General features: G+C 31.0%; 3 protein-coding genes across 3 annotated transcripts; all 3 read left to right on the top strand.

The window, feature by feature from the left end:
* The first annotated feature begins 2 nt into the window (after positions 1 to 2).
* On the top strand, positions 3 to 2,280 carry LOC127071255 (odorant receptor 67a-like). The gene is made up of 5 exons (XM_051010320.1): positions 3 to 1,061; positions 1,148 to 1,247; positions 1,490 to 1,600; positions 1,673 to 1,828; positions 1,898 to 2,280. The coding sequence occupies exons 1-5, from the start codon at positions 274 to 276 to the stop codon at positions 1,949 to 1,951; spliced, it is 1,209 nt and encodes a 402-aa protein (XP_050866277.1). The 5' UTR covers positions 3 to 273; the 3' UTR covers positions 1,952 to 2,280.
* A 133-nt stretch (positions 2,281 to 2,413) lies between these two features.
* On the top strand, positions 2,414 to 4,730 carry LOC127071256 (odorant receptor 13a-like). The gene is made up of 5 exons (XM_051010321.1): positions 2,414 to 3,335; positions 3,457 to 3,556; positions 3,635 to 3,745; positions 3,875 to 4,030; positions 4,101 to 4,730. The coding sequence occupies exons 1-5, from the start codon at positions 2,548 to 2,550 to the stop codon at positions 4,149 to 4,151; spliced, it is 1,206 nt and encodes a 401-aa protein (XP_050866278.1). The 5' UTR covers positions 2,414 to 2,547; the 3' UTR covers positions 4,152 to 4,730.
* Positions 4,731 to 6,583: 1,853 nt separating this feature from the next.
* LOC127071463 (uncharacterized) lies at positions 6,584 to 9,078 on the top strand. The gene is made up of 3 exons (XM_051010763.1): positions 6,584 to 7,349; positions 7,871 to 8,116; positions 8,654 to 9,078. The coding sequence occupies exons 1-3, from the start codon at positions 7,244 to 7,246 to the stop codon at positions 8,857 to 8,859; spliced, it is 558 nt and encodes a 185-aa protein (XP_050866720.1). The 5' UTR covers positions 6,584 to 7,243; the 3' UTR covers positions 8,860 to 9,078.
* The last annotated feature ends 6,925 nt before the right edge of the window (positions 9,079 to 16,003 follow it).

A 16,003-nucleotide genomic window follows, 5' to 3' on the forward strand; every position in this document is an offset into this window, starting at 1 on the left:
TAACGTTGCGTTCGACGATTGCTTTATCGTTCCAATTTTCAACGATTTCGCTCGGTCTGATATCGCGTGTCTCAAAACGGCCGATTTTCTTTCCGTACAATTGCAACAGCTTAGACGTTAAAGTTTACTCGGAATTACGGAGTCTTCGATCGATCGTTGAAATAAGTAGTCTTATTTTCGAGACGAGCCGCGAAACAGTAAGTGCAAGTATTGAGATAAGTTTGCGACGCAAGCGCGAGCGAAACCCGTTCGGTATACTCTAAAGAAAGAAAGATGAGTAGGGAGTTAGCCTTTCGTAATCATCGATATAAATCCGATGTTGACTACGTGGTGAAAGTGGCGAAAACACTATTGACGCCGATTGGTATCTGGCCGCTCTATCGAAGTGATAGCTTGTCTGACAAGATTAAAATGTATGCTCAAATCAGCCTGGTCTTTAGCCTGATGTGTTGTCTTTTGATACCTCATTTGATCTATACGTATTTCGACGCGGAGAAGTTAACCAAAATGATGAAGGTGATCGCAGCCCAGGTCTTCAGTACGCTAGCGATCGTGAAATTTTGGACGGTGATTATAAACAGAAAAGAGATTGGATATTGTTTGTTGGAAATGGAAAGGCAATACAAAGATGTCGAGTGCGAGGAGGATCGTTCTGTGATGGTGAAGAGCGCCAAGATCGGTAGACTCTTCACCATCGCTTATTTGAGTTTATCCTACGGCGGAGCTCTACCCTATCATATTATTATGCCTTTGGTAGCCGATCCAATCGTAAAGGATGATAACACGACGATATTACCTCTACCCTATCTCAGTGATTACATTTTCTTCGTCGTTGAGACTTCGCCCATTCTGGAGATCTTTTTCGTCGGTCAGATCTTTGTCAGTAGTCTTATACTCTCGACAAATTGTGGCGTTTACAGTTTAATCGCAAACTGCGTCATGCATGCCTGCTGTCTCTTCGAGGTCGTCCGTAGACAGATCGACACGATCTTCGAGTACGAAAACGAAAATCTGCGTAAGAGAATCTACAACATCGTTGATAATCATCTTCAAGCGATCAAGCAAGTTTTTTACATTGCTCTTATTCTTCCTTTCTCGTTTTCTCTTCTCTTTAAGTTAATCTTTGCAATAACGATTCATGTTGCAGGTACGCTGAGAAGATCGAACAGGCAATGAATATCGTATTTCTTTGCGAGATGGTTGGCTGTACCATTATCATATGTTTCCTCGAGTTTGGAGTCCTTGTGGTAGGTACCAGAAAAAGAAAAGAAAAGAAAAAAAAAATAATTTTTTTCCTCGCGAATTTACGTAGAGGAAGATTAAAATTACAGATAAGAAACTAATTCAATGATTATTAATCGTGAGTATTGGTAATTATAATATTATACAGGAGTGTATAAAACTTGGAAACATTACGTTCCTTTCCCATCTTCCTTACCTAAGTCCATACGTTTAATTTCAAGACAAAATAAATTTTTCGACTTCCCAGGATTTGGAAGACAAAGAAACTTTGGGTATGATGACTTATGGCGTACTGATGACCTCGATTTTCGTCAATGTCTTTATAATATCATTCATTGGTGATCGTCTAAAAGAAGAGGTATCCGCCTTCAAAAAGTTTAAATAATTCTTTTTAAACGTATCTTTACTTACTCCATGTTCTTATCGAAAGAGCGAACTGGTCGGCGAGTCAACATACTCGATCGAGTGGTATCGTCTTCCCAATGCCATTATAAGTGACTTGGTAATGATAATCATACGCTCTAGTCGACCATCTCGTTTGACAGCCGGCAAGATATTCGATTTATCTCTACAAGGTTTTTGCGACGTGAGTAGATCTACCTTACGCTGATTCGAACATGATTAAATCTTTATAGAAGATCGTGTTTTTTCGCAGGTTTGCAAGACTTCAGCTGCCTACCTGAATTTTCTCCGAACGATGGTTGCATAAGATTTGTGATAAATCCTGGAAAATGAAAAACATAGGAAGGATTTAATTTTTTTTTCTTTTTCGAGTCTTACAATTAGACGACGCAATTATCGTTCGACACAAAGGAGTGTCGTTTCGTTGAATGTACATAAATGTATCACGTATATCCGAATGAATGGTATAAACGTTAATAAATATAGAGCAATGGAAAGTTGAGATCGGATGAGTTTTCTAAAAGGAATCATCAAAGGGAAAGCAAGAAGAACAAACTTTATAATAGGCATAGAAAATGATAGTACCGACCAACTTTCCTTTTGCAATTTTTAATAAAGGCACCGAAATAACTTCTATTCGTTCTCTCGATTCTTTCAGTTCAAAAAATCATTCGAAGGAATTACAGAAAATATTAAAGTTTAAGCTTCATGAATTATCGAACGATACGCAAGCGCACGATATTGTAACTGCTGTTCCGCAGCGAGTATTTTAAACGCGGTAATTTTCTTGATAGTTCAGACGCAAACCAAACGCAACCATCTTACAACTCTGTTAGGGTTATAGAGGGATAAAGAAAGAATAGTAGCTAAAAGAAAATATTGATAAGGAATCAAAACTTTGTTATGACCGAGGGGAATAGAAATTACAAAGAAGACGTAGGGTATACGACCGAGTTGTGTAACTACTTGCTTCGTACACTCGGGATATGGCCATTTTCGAAGAAAAAAAAGGGATATATGGAAAGTTTGCTAAAACTTCTCGTCATTTTATTTAGTTACTCTCTACTGTGTTTCTTCGTTGTACCAGCTATACTTCATCTACTCTTGATCGAAAAAAATTCTCACGTGAAGCTGAAAAAATTGCCGCTCATCTTTTACAACGTCATTTCGATCGCGAAATACAGCGGATTGCTCTTGCAGGAGAATCAAATCGCTCGTTGTCTGAAGCACGTCGAAGAGGATTGGAAAAGTATAGGAAGTGAACGTTACCGTGTGATAATGAAAGAAAAAGCAAAGCTTGGAAGACGATTGCTTCTCATTTGCGGTATTCTCATGTATAGCAGCGGTGGTTTCAATCGAATTTTTCTACCCCTTTCTAGGGGCAAGATAGTAACTCCTCAAAATATTACGATCAGACCTCTCCCTTGTTCCGGATACTATATCTTCTTCGATGATCAAATCAGTCCTAATTACGAGATCATCTTTTGCCTGCAATGCATCTCTGGATTGGTCACTTATTCTATTACCACAGCGATCTGTGGCTTGGCAGCACTTTTCGTTATGCACACTTGCGGACAACTCGAAATTCTCGTCGAATTAATCGAAGGTATCGTTGAAAAGACAGATAACGGAGAAAATCAAACGAATAAGCTGATTTCTATTACGGTCGAGCATCAAATTAGAGTACGAAGGTATGTCGGTAGAAAAACATCACTTTATTATCACTCGATCATAATTGCTTTAACAGTCATGTACGCTATGATAATTAAATGTTAATTATTGAATTTATCTAATCGTTTCACATCTTCGTAGTTTTTTGCAAACGGTAGAAGTTACGATGCATCAGATATGTTTGTTCGAGCTCATGGGTTGCACCTTGACCATGTGTTTCTTTGGATATTGTTTGATTACGGTAATCGTGTTAATGTTTCTTAATTTTCTTTCCTATCCAACGTGAATTATCGCTAATGCGATCTTAATAATTCTAAAGGACTGGAGCAATCGCAACCCGACTAGTATTTGTACATACTTTATCGGGCTTTCATCTGTAACGTCTCATATTTTCATGTTCTGTTTTGTCGGTGAACAGCTTACTTTACAGGTAGATTTTTTATTGTCTCTCATTTACGTACGTATACTTATAGATTTTTATCTATAAGAATATATATATATACTCTTTTATAAATATATAAAATATATATACGACTCTTAAAGTAATTGATAACGATAGGCGGAGAAGGTGGCTTTAACATCTTGCGTACTCGATTGGTATCGTTTGCCAAACAACAAGGCCAAGAGCGTCATTTTAATAATGGCTATATCTCACTGTCCCATGAGAATTACAGCAGGAAACGTAATAGAACTTTCCCTTCAAACTTTTGGTCAGGTATACGAAGAGTTTAACAAATTTTTGTTATAACTCGTAATATTGTTAATTAAATGTATCTCAATTGTAGGTTATCAAAACAGCAGCAGCATATTGTAATATATTACGAACAGTAACTTAATCATTACTTTCTCAAGTAGTAAAAAGAATATTATAAAATATATGTAAAAAAACGTGATAAAACGATGTAAAAATTTCAGATTCATGCAAATAATTTTTTGCATTATAATTTAATAAGGTGTAAATCATGATGTCTCGATCTTTAATGAAGCTTTAATGAAGCTTTTTTTATACTGTATGTGTAAGTTTTTCAGTATATTAAAAATATTATTTTTCAGACATGACAAAAACTAAAGGAATACATTGAGTTTAAAGTACGAATAAAAGTGACTCGTACAAAATATAGATTGTAAGATACGCAATGAACCACAAAAAATAAGACAGGGATTTTATAAAGTTTTTTGAAGTACATGCAATGAAAGGATTGTGTGTCTACAGAAAGCGCTATCTACTTCTCTCGTTAAATATTTATTGCACTGTTGTAATCGATGTTATGTGAACTTTTACAAATTCCCTATCTCTTTTATGCTACTTGTAATTTATCTGTGGTTTTATCTAGCTAGCTTACGATTGATATGTATTTATAAAAATCCAAAAATTTTTTAATTTACTATGTACAAATAAAATTCTCTTCATTAATCCAAAATAAATTATTAATATAAATATGAAATAGTATCTATGAAATATCTTATCAATGATTTTGAATGTGCCTATCCATCAATGAATTAATCAATGAATTATTTAGTCAATGAATTATTTAGTCAATGAATTATAGTGTCTACAATAATCAATAACTTACCGACTTACCGACCTTATCAATATCGTCTACTCACTGAACTTACCAACTAATGGACATCACCAACTCATTGAAATTATCAGTTATCGGTATTACCGACATACCAACTTGTCTGCCTTATGGTTTACTGATAATTTATCAATAGAGCAAGTTCTATTGATGATTTTTATTATAAAAAGTAATAATTCTATAAATATCATATTCTTCTGAATTATATTTGAAGAATTTCATTTTAATGTTTAGAGAATTGATTTCTGTAACAGGAGAATATGTCAGAAGAAGTGGTAGGATTTTTCGGATAAGGTTTTCAAAGAATTTGCGCGAGCAAGGAGTTTACAAGAAATTAATTACGTATTTATTATAGTTAATCAATGTTTATTTTAATTTGATTTTATATATATATATAATCATCTTCCTGCGTGTGATAATCCGTATTGTTTTTTATTTAATAACTTTTGCATTACATTATGCCAATATTTTTTATTATACAATTCCAAAGTATTCGATGATTCAATGTCTTAGTAATCATTTCATTTTGTTGTATATATTTCATTCAATATTATACGTGTAAATTTCATGTTTTAACATTTTTAATTACGGATTAATATCGATACGTTTTGCTTTTGATATTAAATTCTTTTTCAACTAAATTCCTTTACTTTTTGGAGAAAATCCCTTTAATTTATTCATATATAATATATAATTTATATTTATAAATCTGCTTGTATTTAATTCACGTATTATTAATATGTGATACAATTTATTATATTTTGGAATAATCTTTAGAGTGCATTTATTTGCAATTATTATATAGTATTATATTGTATGAGTTCTACAAATATTTTTCGAACTTCTCTTTTTCTTGAGTGGTTGTTTCACAATACATTAATAAATCGACCAATTACAATGTCAACATATTTTAATATAATTTTAGAAATCTCTTTTTGTTATATCCTTCTTATCATATTGTAGTCACATTATTTCTTACGTCTATTTTTTAGGTAGTTCATTATAGTAATTCTTTTGAAAGTCTTCTGTCATTATTTCTTCATCATGTTACATACTTCAATCGACAAATTTTGTAGCATTTAGAATTTTCTTCTCTCTCAAAGAATGTCCCTAAAAAAAAAGAATCATTATGTACACATTTATCAAGTAATTAAAATATATTATTGACATATAAGATATATATTATTATTATGTAAAATACTAACCCGTATAAGCGATGAAATATTTTGATGAAGTCCGCAATTCGTTCATACTTTTATTATATTTTGTTGAATTTATCATATCATTGACATTCCATAATAAATTATCGTCCATCAGTTTACAATTTGAGCATTATAGTATTCCAATTTTTCTATTTAACTCTTTATCTAATTTTTTATTTCGTATATATACATAAAATTTTCTTCATTATCATCTTTTAATTATAACATATATGTAGAACATGTGTAATATCGTTCTTGTTTTCTCATCCATTCGTCACTCACTTCGTCCGATGATCTGAAAACTCAAATCTTCCAAAAGTAGTATCCGAAAAAAATGTTTATGCAGTAGTTAATTCAATTACTTTGTTTATATTATTAAATTGGTTTAATAATAAATAATTCGAGTCAAATTCATATCAAATTTTTGAAAGGCCGGAAACAACAATTAAAGTACGTAATACGATAAAGAAATATTTTAAAGTACAATTTCGAGATAGATAAAAGGAGATAGTAGAAACATGAAAGTAGATTTGATATACATATTTGAATATGTAAAATATTTAAAAAGGGAGAAAGAGAGTTGTTCATGAAATAAGAAAATCATAGACTAGATCATAGCTCTTCGGTATATTCCTGATAGAAGAGTCTAAGATTTTTAATGATTTTTTTCCAACCTCGAGTAATACAATACGAAGAGAAATGTCCAAGAAATGTCAATTTATATCGCATAGGGATGTTGTTTAAAGGAATATGTATATATGTTCACCTACGTGTATATATGTATGAATATATACTCTTGTAACGAACCTTATTCATTCATTCCTAAAACAGTATTGTTTCGTTCTTTTGCTCTTGTAGAATTCAACCATTCATCGTTCTATTTGATATTTCTCCTCTTAAATCTTTGCATATTATTTATTGTCAGCCAATCGAATATAGTTTCGTAAGGGAGAAAAAATCAAAGAACTATCGACCTTCCCTTTTCGATTACGTGAATGTAGTTAGTACAATAAGCGTCGACACGATGAGAAAGAAAAATTATATATTGGTTTGTTCAATTTGTAACGAATCATCATTAAATTTCAATTAAGATATCCCTACATTTTTCACCTAAAGATACAAAGAATTTTCTTACTCAAAAAAGGAATGGACGATGACATAGCTAGTCTTAATTACGATTGCAATTATAACCTGTACCTGGCGAAACGCTTGGTCATTGACATGAAAAGATTTCGCGGTATTCCTTTTAATTAATAATTATTTCTCACTTTCATATATTCATTAAAGTTGAAAATCTACATATACATTTACTGTACGCTTTGTTTGGAATTTCTCGCATCACTTTTTTCTAAATGTCTGCCATATAATCTCATTCCGTACTGTTATATAAATATATCTTTGTCTGTCAAACACTCGTCTTTCAAAACTTATTCTAAATATCTTTTATTCCTAAAATTCTTTAAATTTTGATTAAAAGAGTGTTATTACCTCAGTAACATTAATAAATTCATAAACGTATTATGACATCTCTGTGAAATTTAAAGGATGTTATATCTAATATCATTGTGTTCATTATGTATCATTTAAAGTTATCTATTGTATGTTTATTATATACGTATATGCGCTAACATAGACTTACGCTTCTCAGTGTAATTATTAATACGATCACTTCTTCTTTGTATTATACATAAGTAATTAATTATATTTACGTTTGCTTGCAGATCCCTTTAAAACATTTTTATATTCTAGGCTGCGATACTGATCATATTTGATTAGATCATCGATTTACTGAAAATTTATCTCCTTATCTTACTCTAGATCGACAAAACGCAGTAAAGTGGTTACGTTTCCTGATGAAGACCAACCATGATATTGCCGCGATGCGACTTAGAAATGACTTTATGCATTATTTAGTTTTAAATCTTCAAGAAAGTCAGTTGAGGCCACCTTTCGACAAACCACCGCCTAGTATCGAATGTCTTACGGATATAGCCAAACTCATAGTCAGTGTATTTCATTAATTGATCCCTTTTCTTTTTTTTTTATAGTCGTATATATAATAAATATGCATAGTATATTTTTGAAGTTGAATATATTTGTAGCATAACAAATTGATAGAAAAGAAGATAACTTTGGAAGTTTTCCAATCGGAACAGATCAGATATTTTTTCTTTCATTTCCTCGTCAAATCATTAATTGAATATTTTGCAATGTTTGTGTATAAAACAAATGTATCTTCTAAAGTTATAAAACTTGTTCAATTTGTACAAAGGGTGTGACTCTTGTAATAAAATTATGAACGCCTTTTGTCATTTAATCAAATTTCATTTATTGCAGCTCGTTCTAATGTTCATTAACACTTGTTAGTACTTATTCGGTAGACGAACCAATTTTTATTTAGATTTTATAATCTTTTTTATTTTGATTCTTTAATAGATTTTCATTTTGATGTCAGAGAAATTTTGTTAATTCAATAGGAAACATTTAGATTTATTATAAATTTTATTTCCGATCTGATCAGAAAATCATGTAAGCAATTTTTATAGTGTTTTTTAGCGTTTGTCGAAATATTTCAGCCTGGCAAAAGCGAAGTTACTGACGATGGTGTGGACTCGATGACCAAATTAGAGGATCTGATTGAAGAAAAATCGATGATAATGTCATTATCGCCCGACGACGGTGCTTTCTTGGCTTCTCAACCTGTACCTCATCATGGTTCCTTTTGTTATTTAGCTATTACTACGAAGAAAAAGGAAAGCTAAGAAAACGAGTCGTCGTTATTTCAATTTCTTCGATATATCCTTTCATTTTATTTCCCTATAGCTTGTGTATCTTCTTATAAAGTATATTTTTATGTGCATAAAGATATATGTTTTATCTCTGTATACCTCAAGAAAAGCATAATCGTATAGATTCAGTTTTTGTTTCGTTTTATTTTTCACTTCTGCTCTTCGTAATTTTCTTCAAAATTGTAATATTTCTTTCTATCATTTCTATAACTCACTTATATCTTTTTATATTTTATATCTCTTTTGATACATTTAAAAAATATTTCATTGAATTTTAGTGGTCTTATAAGATGTAACTTTACGCTCCCTTTTTAAGCGAATATAAATTGGAAAATATATAACAACTCGGCCATTACAAAAGCGTACTTCTTTTGGCTTATCTAGACACTATATAATTAGCTTATCATCAATTTTCTCAACTTTTTTACTCACACTGTATCGCATTATTAACATAACAGCAATGGCTATGCTAATATAATAAGAGCAGATGATTTAGCATATCGTCTATTAGGCTTTTTACCTATATACGCGTTATCTCAATTTGCAAATACTATGAAACAATAAGCAGTAAAATTATCAGTTTATATTGTAATACCGGCGAAGGAAAACAAAAGATCAAATATTTTATGAATATATAGTGCCTTCGATCTTTATTCATAGGCATGCAAACAATTCTGTGACTTTGGAAAATATGTGAATTATATATACACACGAAATATAAATAGTAAAGCGATTAAAAACTTGCTCTGCAATTGATTTATGTCTTGTATTCTTTCTTTAGATTTATAAATATTTAAAGATTTAAACAAAATGAATCCAAGTGAGAACAATCAAGTTGAAAAAAATCTCTATAAAATTCGTTGCATTTGTTTCTTTGATGAAAGATGTGATATTAACAAGCACCGTCCCCGAAAAATTGATATAGTAATAAAGTATTGTACCAGTGTATAACTTCATACTCATGCTATCGAAACAATGATCATATTTAAATAACAAATTACTTGGCAAATTTTTATGTACGTAGATATTCCAATGTAATATTTGTAAATTTGATCGTCACAACGACGGACAATTATACTTTGTATTAGTAATATAGAATGAAAAATTGATTAAAAAATTTTCCAATTTTTATAAATTCCTTCTATTTCTCTATATTACCTTATATCAGTTATTTAGACAGAATACATATATAGTATTGTTTATGACGTGTCATTTTCTTATCGCTCTCACGTATAGACAAATCTCTAAATAACTTGAGCAGTATAAAATGATCATTTGCCATTGAGATATGATCAATTTCTCTCATAATCAATATGTACAACACATTATCGATTTTATCGATTTTCACGTAAACAAGCGACACATCTATCGTCGTTGCATGCAGAAAACGAAAGTCGTGCAGCGTGAATATAGAAATGGAGTATATTTGTTCATTTAATTCAAAGAAATATAAACGACTCGACATTTTTAGTCATGTTAATTTGAAATAACATTTATAAAATTACGTGCAGCTTGATAAATATTATATATTTGTAAAATAAATACTCATTAAGAGAGCTATAAATTGGCAAATGCATGTTGTCAGCATGTTAATATTACGAACGAACGAATATTCAACGATCAATACTAATTCTAAATTCTTTTGTATCGAATAGATACGAACATGAATATGATAAAGAAAGTAGTTATAATTATAACGACTTATCGAATTATTATTTTGAAACGTATGTATATACATGTATGCAGATATACAATGTTATATAAAAAACGTCAGAAAGTAGATTATATACGCGAAAGAATGATATATATATATATAATATAAACTACGAAATATCGGAGAATAATAACTTACACAATGGTATCGAAATACAAAAAAGATACATGCAGATCGAAGAAAAACTGCAGCATATTGTTATCTCGAAAGATAAATCCTTTCTTTTATACGAAGAAAAAACTCTGTACGACTTAAAAAGATATTTCTACACGAATATAATAATATAATATTGATTATCCGTGAAACAGCTCTACGATGCTTCCAATCGAGACTAAATATTTTTCTAGCAAGTAGAGAGGATGGAAGAAACATCTTTTAACGCGCGTGACAAAATTCTAAGCGATTACAAAATTCGTTTGAATCAAATCTCTCGAAAAAAAAAGAATATCGACAAGCGAACTAATTTCGATCTAGAGAAATCGATAAATAAAAATACTTCATCGAAGTAAGCCGTGTAAAAAAAAAAAAAGAGAAAAAAAAATAAGAAAAGAAAATACAAGAGAAACGGCATTCTCGCGGGCGTTAAACCAACGACGTCTCGATGTTACGTACAAATTGGTGCTACGTCGGCACGAACCTGACAATAAATATATCAATTTATACATTGTGCTCTTTCCCTCTCTCTCCCTCTCTCTCTCTTTCTCTCTTTCTCTCTTTCTCTCTCTTTCTCTCTTTTATCCTCTCCTAATCTACGTCTATATTAAAATTGCAGCCTAACGCTAAACTGCTTTGCTTCGCTTAGCTTTGTCTTTTTTTCCGATCGACGTGCTCCTGTACTTTGCACGACACAAAAGCCGAGGGTTTTTACGCACACGGTTATCGTCCGTTCATTATTTCACACGACGTTCTTTGAGGAAGTATACTTTTTATATAATAATTTTCGAACGATAAAGTATTTCCGCATATTATTATATCGATTGAATTCAATTCATGAATAGCAGCGAATCGACACGCGTTATACGATAATTTCTTCTAATTTAGTACATCTGGAATTACGCTGGAGACGGACGGGGTAAGAACGTTGAATCGACTCTTTTTTCTAATCGATTTGTAAGAAGAGCGGTTAACGAAGAAAAATAGGATAGATAGAAATATGAGAAATTGTTGAAACAAATATTAAAAGAAAGAACTAGACAGAGCAGATAATATATAAGATACAGATGTATATATATGTATATATATATAGGATATATAGAAAGGATGTAAGTGAAAGGAAAGCAATGATAGATAGCAAGTCGAATAGATAGAATAGATAATGTATAAGATATATAGGATATTCAAAAAGGACTTAGATGAGAGGAAAGCATTGATAGAAAGATAGCAATTCAAATAGATAAAGCTGAAAAATATTATAGAATTTAGGAATATTGCGATAGATATAAGATAAGTAGGAAAGCATAATATAGGATTAATTAATTAACGATAGAGATACGAGAATTTATAGAAAGTAGAGACGGAGATTCAGAAAAAAGTATCTAAAAGCAAGTAGTAATAAAGAAGAAATAGTCTAAGAAAGCGAGACAAAGAGAAAGCAAAATATCGATTGTAGAAAAGAGCAAGGATAGAAGAAAGCAGAGATTAGTCCAAGAATATCCTCGAAAAGTATACAAAATGTGAATATCGACTAATGAAGTTGATGGAAATATTAAGGGAAACTGAGAAAGAATAGAATTGTTGTTTTACTCTATCGCGTGATAGACTTTTTCATAGATAAAGGAGTTCAAAAAAGAAAAAAAAGAAGAGAAGCAAGAGAAAATAGTTTTTGTATAAAATGAACGAAAGGACAGCAAAATAGTAAAAAGCTGAAGGAAAAGAAATGAAAGGAAAAAAAAAATTAAGAGACGAACTGTGCGCCAGACAGACTTTTCCATTCTCACGGAACATTAGAAAGACCGTAAGGACGGCGAGTTTGAAATTAAACTCTCCTCTCTCTCTTCTCCTCTCTCTTTCTGACTATAACTCTTTCCTGTCATCATATATTGTCCCTACGTACATACATACATACAAAGCTACGTAGATAGAGTTACTTATAGGTGAAAAGGAAGTTGAAGCACGGAACGATTGGCTTTGCAAATCTAAAAATACAAGAGCAAAGCTCGCCTCGAGGGTGCGAGGCGAGCGGGTTATCGCGGGAGTATATCAAAGGGGTGACTTTATTGAAAGTGCAACGACAATTTCACGAAGTTTCAAGAGGCGTGGTAAAAGGGATAAATCGCTCATGATCTGCGTTCATAACAAATGCGACGTTGAAATATGAAAGGGAAAGACGTCTCGGACGTTGGCTATCTCGCGCTTTTTAAATATTAAATTAAAAGAGGGATTACTTTCGCGCTTCTTTTTCTCCTACTGTACCTTCTCTAGACGATCGTTAAACAAGCGCGCGCATCTTGTCTTTACATAGTTCGTCCGTATTGCATCTATAAACCCTCCGAAAGAGTAAAGACAGTAAAAACTATAGACAACGGTGAGAGCTCAAAAAACTGGATTCTCGACTGTGCGTAGCGTGTTAGAAACGTAAAAGAGGAAGAGGAAAATTCGACGACGACGAAGATAATAGAATCGCTAATTTTATATACACATAGATATATCCAGCGATTTATTTCGCACGATTACTCGTCGATAAAAAGAGGTAAATTTATTCGTAAAAGATTTATTTCATTCGTATTAAGATTCCTCTTAGTTCGCTATCCTCTTCTTATCTGTCTGTAACGCAAGAGGCATATCTACTTTTCTTTCAATTTTATACGATTTTCTATTACCTTTTTTGCCCATAATTGTCGACGATTCGTCATTGTACATACCTTAAATTGCAAGTAAATTTTAGCGTACTGCATCATGGAAGATAATCGTCGTTAAATTTAATACTTTTTTACGTCGTCCTATTTTTTAAATCTGTCTAGAATCCTATCTACGATATATTTATATATCTGTTTTCAAGTCACTCGAACGATCAATGGTAACATTTGTTGTCTGAAAACTTTTTCTCCTCGACTATCGCTTAATGTACTTTCTAACTTTTTCTCTTTCTTTTTCTAACAATACGTACTATTACTCCATATGGGATTATTATTTTTTTTTGTCGTAACTGTTACCCGTCTGCGTATTTTATTTTCTCTTTTTTTACTCGCTTCCGCAGAAAAAATTTACAACTTTGAATGTCTTTTCCAAGTTTAAAATTGTATACTTTTAAATATATCTTTATCATATTTCCATTTCATTGTACATATTATGTGTATCATATGATATGAATGCTATTTTTAAAACGCTTATTCGCTTTGATATTCCTTGAATTCTCTTAATAACTTATTCTCCAGTTTACCTTATATTATAATATTTCTACACACTTGTTTTAGAAATTCTTTTATTTATCCATATAAAATCATCCGCATTAAATATTTTTATCGATTTAAAAAAGATGAACTCTCTCGTTTTTCAGCTTTATTCATGTTTATTAGTTTACTCCGATGTAATTTAAATTATTTTTATAGACTTTATAATTATCGTTTGTGCCTGGACTTGTGTACGATCTCATGATATTACCTTCATCTAATATTTTTTATTTTAAAAAATATCTCACAATTTTACAAAGATTTTTTGAATAATTCGTTAAAGAAAAGGGATGTATTCCTCAAAAATGGCTTCATTCGACGTTTTTGATCATTATTTTGACATAATTATCGTCATAAAATTGTCTCGATCGTTTATCGAATATATAGAGTTTTTCTTTTAACTCGAAAAGTGTAATTGGTTATTCGCATAAACGGCTCATTTATCATCATCGCACACTTTTCTAAACGATGTATAAGTATTTGTAGAAATATAGAATATGATTCTAACATTTCCACGAATATATATGTACCATCTTTAGAATTCGCAGTGCGCTCAGCAGAACGCGTTTATCGTCCGACTAATATTACACTGTAAGAAATTTTTTTTTTCTCAAAATAGAACAAATGTTACTAAAATTACACGGATATTTCTCTGTACATTTAATTTTATCTTTCATGAAGCATCGTTATATTTTGTCACGATATACTATAGATTATATTTGTAAATAGAATATGATTCATCACATTAGAATATATAAATGCAATGAAAAGCATTAATAAAACATGTTGCATAATACAGGAAAAAAGTGTTACTATCTATATCATAGTAAAAAGTATACAATCTAACGTAGTTTCTATGAAATTTTAATACTATAAAAGAGATGAAAAAATTTTCATTGTTGCGATAAAACGATCATTGTTAACTAATTCTCGTTTTTTTTATAGGAAGATGCGTTTGAAAACTCTTTACCATCAAAAATTCAACAAGCCAATTCAAATGCATATAGAACAGATACGATAGAGGTAAAATAACAAGAAACGATGAAAAATAAGAAATGTTATTTTTTAAAACTCATTATATCTTTTACGCATTATATATTAAGTCTATCAAAGAAAGTTATTTGTAAATAGAAATAAAGATTTTCAATCATACTTTCAGCTGTTGTTCTCTGTTTGATTTGCGATATTATTTTTTAAACAGACATATATTTTACCTCCAATTACTTTACTTTCATACCAAGTATATTTAAAAACCTGCTTATACAGGTACGAACATTTTTGTTTTGTTGAAATAATTTGAAATTAAAACTTTCCATACCTTCGTTTTACCCAATAAAAATTACATCTATTTCTGGATCCGTTTTTGATCATAGGACCTGTACAAGCTTCAATGATACAATTATTACGTACCTAATATTGGGAGCGTAAAGTTTAAATGTCTATTTGCTTTATAGGAAGGACGATTGGTTGAATAATAAATAAAAAAAATAAGAATACTCGGTTATTATATCTGATTTCACTTTATTGTTTTTCTCAGCCAGTAAAAGAGTTTTGGATTCTACTTTTGAATGTAGCACATCGATATATTGTTATACAAACATAGCCGGAAACTCGTCTATTTTAGTAAAAATTTTATGTAAAATCTTTCAGGAGCGTACAATAGCTTTGTTTTAAAGAGATGAGAACCAATATTATGCATAACACACACTGTAGTAGATACACGTCTACACGTTTCTATAGACCTACGAGATAAATGGTATCGCTATAAATATCCTGGTTATACACGTCGTAGAAACAGTTAGTACCAATCCCACAGTTATAATAAAATGATGGTAAGAATTCACGATTATCATATTCTAAACGCAAGCAGCAAAATGATGTATACTACCCGTCAAGCCATCAAGATATACAGGAAATCGTTAACGACCAAATCGCAAACTTTATAGCTGATAGTAATTATTGTTTCATGTGTGTTTTATTGGTCTTGTGTATATTTATAGATAGATAGATATAT

The sequence above is a fragment of the Vespula vulgaris genome, chromosome 21, assembly GCF_905475345.1.
Source record: "Vespula vulgaris chromosome 21, iyVesVulg1.1, whole genome shotgun sequence".
Lineage (NCBI taxonomy): Eukaryota > Metazoa > Arthropoda > Insecta > Hymenoptera > Vespidae > Vespula > Vespula vulgaris.